The sequence below is a fragment of the Ascaphus truei genome, chromosome 20, assembly GCF_040206685.1.
Source record: "Ascaphus truei isolate aAscTru1 chromosome 20, aAscTru1.hap1, whole genome shotgun sequence".
Taxonomy (NCBI): Eukaryota; Metazoa; Chordata; class Amphibia; order Anura; family Ascaphidae; genus Ascaphus; species Ascaphus truei.
Window position 1 is genome coordinate 30,313,508 of NC_134502.1, and position 5,071 is coordinate 30,318,578.

Sequence of the window (5,071 nt, forward strand, 5' to 3'; positions counted from 1 at the left end):
CCGGTGCCTGTGCATCCACTGCAGGACACCTGGACCGGCCGCAAGCACCAAAGCACGATGCCCTCAATGTGGCACATACCACCTGTGGCCTAACGAACCATGGCCCATGCTAAAGACCCCTCGGGGTGTCTCTCCGGGAACCCTAACGGAGGTAGTGGAGACAACAGACGAGGCTGCCCTAGTTATTGCACCCCTGCTGAGGTGGGAACCAAGGCCCAGCCAACAACCGAGCCGAGAGAAACTTCGGCGGAGAAGAGCACGACCGCAGTGGAAGTACCGGAGCGGGCCCGTTTCGTACCACTACCCACTGGCGGGGCCGCAAAAGACCCAGGTGACTCCCTAGCGGAGGATCCGACCAAGTCGTCTTCGGAGGAAGAAGATGGCGTCTCATCGGTGGCGATGCGCCTACCGGCGAACCACCCCAGCTGTAAGAAAGATGGCGGTCCACTTACCTGAGAGAGGGAGCAGACGAGTCCGGACACCCACCGATGGTGAGCACTGGTGTGGCCTGGGGCCCGTAGAAGTCCCACGGCCGTGGTGACTCCCAGTGCGGCGGAGACGGGATCCGAGATGGGTCCGGAGGAACCAGATGTCATCAGCCGGCAGCGGAGTGGTAAGGAGACTCCACCACCACCTTACTCCCACCAGGCAAAGAAGGATCCTGCAGAGGGCGAGAAAGAGAGGCTTGCAGCCTACTTACCCGTCCGCAGACCGGATGATCCACCACCGCCCCTTCCGGTCTTCGACGCACTTCCGGTGCGTGACCACGGAGCGGATGGAGATTCCGTGGGCGGCAACGATGACGACACTTCCGGTTCCGGCTGGCATGGAGGGCCGGCGGCCATCTTTGCGGCCCGAGGAGCCGCTATGGCGGCTGCACTTGCCAACCTTGACCGCCACGGCGTTCACAGAGGAGCACGAAGCACGCCGGAGAGGGCAAGCAAGAAAGTGCCCAGTGGTCGCGGCATTACCCGCTTGCTGGACATTGATACGGACAGTGCTGTTGCTCCAGCCCCAACCCCTAGCGCCATTGCCCCGGCCACTGCCCCTGCCCCGTCACGAGTCATGACACCGGGACCTAGCGGGGATAAGTTAAGTAAGAACCCCAAGTACTCCAAGGATTTGAGGGACTGGGAACGGAGTGACGAGGGATCTGATGGGGAAGTACCATATGATAATTGATACGTGTGCGTAATCCAATGTCATTTTCTCCTGTGTTTAGAGGGAGGGCCCGAGGGTCCTACCCTACTGTGGAGGCAGGGGCTGTAAGCAAAGTGGTCCACAAAATGAACCAAACCATCTACATTAACGCAAAAGGTAGACGCAGTTGCTTGCACACTACTGAGCCGGTCACGTCCAGTGTATCATCCCAAGCTGAGTCAGAGACAGGTACTTCTAGTGCAGTGTCCGAGTACGAGCACCGTGACTAGTGGTGGGCACCCCTGTTCACTGGGTACCACAAAGGTATGGACCGTACCAGGTTATTGTTAATAAGGTGCAACATAGTAGACCATTGGTGGGTGTATGTGCCTATACTCCCCAGGACGTGGCGGATGAGCTAGAGCACAGATTTCAAGAGATAGAACAAAAGATCATCCTACCTAAGGGGCCTAGCATTTTGTATGATGACATTGCTCCAGTAGAACCAGAGTTTTGGGTACTGCCAAGCAGGGCGGGCCACAGGAAGCTCCCCAAGTTGAGCCGAGCAGACAGGGCCATAATGGCCAGATATAGACAGTCACACGGGTACGAGTTCCCTTACATGCCTGAACCTATCATGAGTGAGGTAGAAGAGCACAGAGATAGCTGACTCAGAGAGGCAGTGCAAGAATACTTACGTACCAAGTTCGGTAAAGCCGGGTACCAGAACGAGGATAAAATCAGTGAGGTAGCCCGAGCCTGGAGTGTTGGGACATGTATTTACAAAAACTGTGTGACGTATCGGCCAGAGTCTGGGTCGGTACAGCCATACTCTGTCTCTGTAACTGACCACAATGGGCGGGAGGTAAGAAAGCCTGACCCAAGACATTATTACTAGTTGGTTCTCCAGGTTGGGAGGTATCATTATCATTATTACACCATCTGTGTGTATGGTCTGTGTTATGCACACTAACCAAATGAATTGTGTTTTGTTTCCCAGATGTTCATCTGCAGGATGGTGCTGCTAAAGTTAGGTCCAAGTGGGGACCATTGCATTCCACCTGAGGGAGAGTGTAGCCCCGGTAAGAAATGGGGGCTATATATCTTTCTCCTACTGGTGTAAGTCCTGTTAAGGGCAGGCCGCCAGTAGTTATCATGGGTTTCCTCAGCTTCAAGCCCTGCCGTGGTTGGTGGAGGTAGGCACCTGACTCTGAGTGCTGGCCAGAGACACAGGGGAGGGGCCGGCTGACATCATGAGGGGAAGGGCTGTCTCTATTTAGTGGGCTGTTCCTGTAAGTGAGAGTTAGTTCTGTTCTGTCCTGGGAGCAGAGAGAGTGGGAGAGAAGTTACTGAGTGCTGAAGCAGAGCCTGAGCTGGAGCATGCCAGTGAGAGGAGAGGAGAGATTCAGCCACCTGAGTAGAGCTGATAGCACCATAGTGCAGTGGACCAATGCCCCTCACCCTGCAGAGGGTGAGGGGAGAGTTAGCCTCACCCTGAGGGCCTATACCTTGGGGTGGAAGGAGAGGAGTATTGGATCTCCAGACAGCCCATCCTGAGGGTGTACTTCTGGAGGGAAGGAGAAGGAGGAAAAGTCTGTACCCTGCTGCTGTTGCTGTGTGCTGTATCTCTGCGATGTGATAATAAAGACATTGCTGCTTTTATACAAAGACTGTGTGAGATTGGAATCTCTCTTCCCTGAGTGGGAATTCTCTGTAAGGGTTCCACCCCATATCCCTGGGGCTTATAGAGATGGAGGCGCTGCACCATTGCTAAGAAGATGGAGGCATATACCCCAGAAACCTGTCCCTTCTATCCCCAATACTATTGTGGGAGACTCAGGCCCTCCTGCTGCTCACAGGTATGCACCACCAACATACACGTAACCAGCCATCACTACACCCTAGAGGTCCGGTCTGCGACAGGGGATGGGAGACATGGGTTACACTCTATTCAGTAGGACCAAACAATGAGGAGACATGGAACAAAAACAAACCGATTATTTCCTCACAGGACAAATCTAGTGTGATAGAAGGTAACATGAATAAACTCTATTAAACTATTGAAAATTTTAATATTGATTAGGAGGTGTGGCTTATTGCATGCCTAATACAGTGCATAGCACTTAGTAGTTAATAGTGTCTAGGTTTATTGGGTTCATACATTTCTTTGTGAGGGTTTTCACCCTGCGGTTTTCCTGGTCTTTTTGTGCAGTAATAACGTTCTAAATTGAGGACAGTGCCACACTTCCATCTGATTGTACTCACCCTTCTTCTGTTGGGATTTCCCATTTTTATTACTACAGCCATTTATACAAATGGTTCAAATTTAATTGTCGCAGCAAAAAGCTCAAATGGTGTTCTCTCTATTGAGATTTATTTTAATAGATGAACTTCTCCTTATATAGAGGCATTTTCTCAGAGCCAACTTGATGTCCTGATTTCTCAGACTATATATAATTGGGTTGAAAAGTGGAGTCCCCACTGTGTACAGAAGGGATAGGACCTTATTTACATTAAATGACTGTCCTCGGGATGGTGTCATGTAAATAGCTATGAGAGTCCCATAAAATGTGCCCACGACTGCCAGGTGAGAGCTGCAGGTGGAGAAGGCTTTCTGTTTCCCAGTGGTGGACGGGATCCTGAGGATGGTGAGGGAGATGGAGACATATGTGGAAGTGATGAAGACAAATGGGAAGAGTATTGTAGGGATGGCTAAGACAAAATCTTCTAGTTTCACAATGGAGGTGTCTGAACATGACAGCTCCAGAAGAGGATCCAAATCACAGAAGTAATGGTCAATGATATGGGGACCACAGAACTGTAACTGGCACATAGGAATAACGATGGATATCATTAACAGAAATGCAATCAGCCAAGTCCAGGTAACGAGGTGGAGACTAAGTCTGATGTCCATGATGGAGGTGTACCGCAGTGGGTTGCAGATGGCCAGATATCGGTCAAGGGACATCACTGTGAGAAGAAGAGTCTCTACAGCTGTTGAAATGCCAAATAAGTAAAATTGTGTGATGCAGCCAGTAACATGTATGGTGCCCCCTCCGTTCAACACAACATGTAGCATGTTAGGGGCTATGTTTGTGGTGAGCAACATGTCAGACAAGGACAGGTGACAGAGGAAGAAGTACATGGGAGATTTAAGGCTTTGGCTGTTTGACACCAGTATGATGATCAGCAGGTTTCCAGCTAAGGTTATGATGTAGATCATGAGGAACAGAATGAAGAGGGCGACATTGAAGGTTTTGAGACATGGAAATCCCAGGAGCAGAAATTCAGTGACTGTTGTCTGGTTCTCCTGAAACATATCCTGGAGAGAAGAGAAGGGGCAGGACAAGAAGAGAAGATTTAGTGGTTCTTTGCATCACATAACGTCTGTTTCAGAAGGTTATAGTTTCACATAATACTAACTAAGCATCAGAAGAAGAAGATAGAAGATCCAGAAACTCCTCTCATGTTGGTTCATTAAAATAATATTAATACATTTACTTATGTTTTATATTATAAAAACTGAATGATCTCCTAGCGTAGAACGGCATTAACCTTACAAGATAGATACTTAAAAAAAAATAAAGATTTGAAGTTAAGTACTGGTGAATAACTGGCCTCAATGGTACCAAGCGGTTTCTAAAATCAGGGACAGAAGGATGGGAAGGATGGAAGGAAGGAAAATGCAAACCCTAACGGTTGTCTCGTTCTCCTCAAACATATCCTGGACAGAAGAGAAGTGAAGGGATGATTTAGTACTGTAGCTTTTCACATCCAGTTACATCTGTTTCAAAAGGTGATGGTTTGACATAATACTAACTAAACATCTGGAGAAAGTGGATTTGAGATCCTGAAAGTTACACCCGGGAAGACCTCTCATGCTGGTCCATTGAAACAATAATATCAATCAAAACATTTACTTGTATGTTAC

At 49.2% G+C, this 5,071-nt stretch overlaps 1 protein-coding gene across 1 annotated transcript; it reads right to left on the reverse strand.

Moving 5' to 3' along the window:
• Positions 1–3,487: 3,487 nt before the first annotated feature.
• Positions 3,488–4,459, reverse strand: LOC142471146 (olfactory receptor 11A1-like). The gene has a single exon (XM_075577935.1). The coding sequence runs from the start codon at positions 4,457–4,459 to the stop codon at positions 3,488–3,490; it is 972 nt and encodes a 323-aa protein (XP_075434050.1).
• Between the last annotated feature and the right edge of the window lie 612 nt (positions 4,460–5,071).

What these genes read in the sequence shown, in the direction of transcription:
- LOC142471146 (XM_075577935.1), bottom strand. Translation starts at nt 4,459, where the DNA reads ATGTTTCAGGAGAACCAGACAACAGTCACTGAATTTCTGCTCCTGGGA.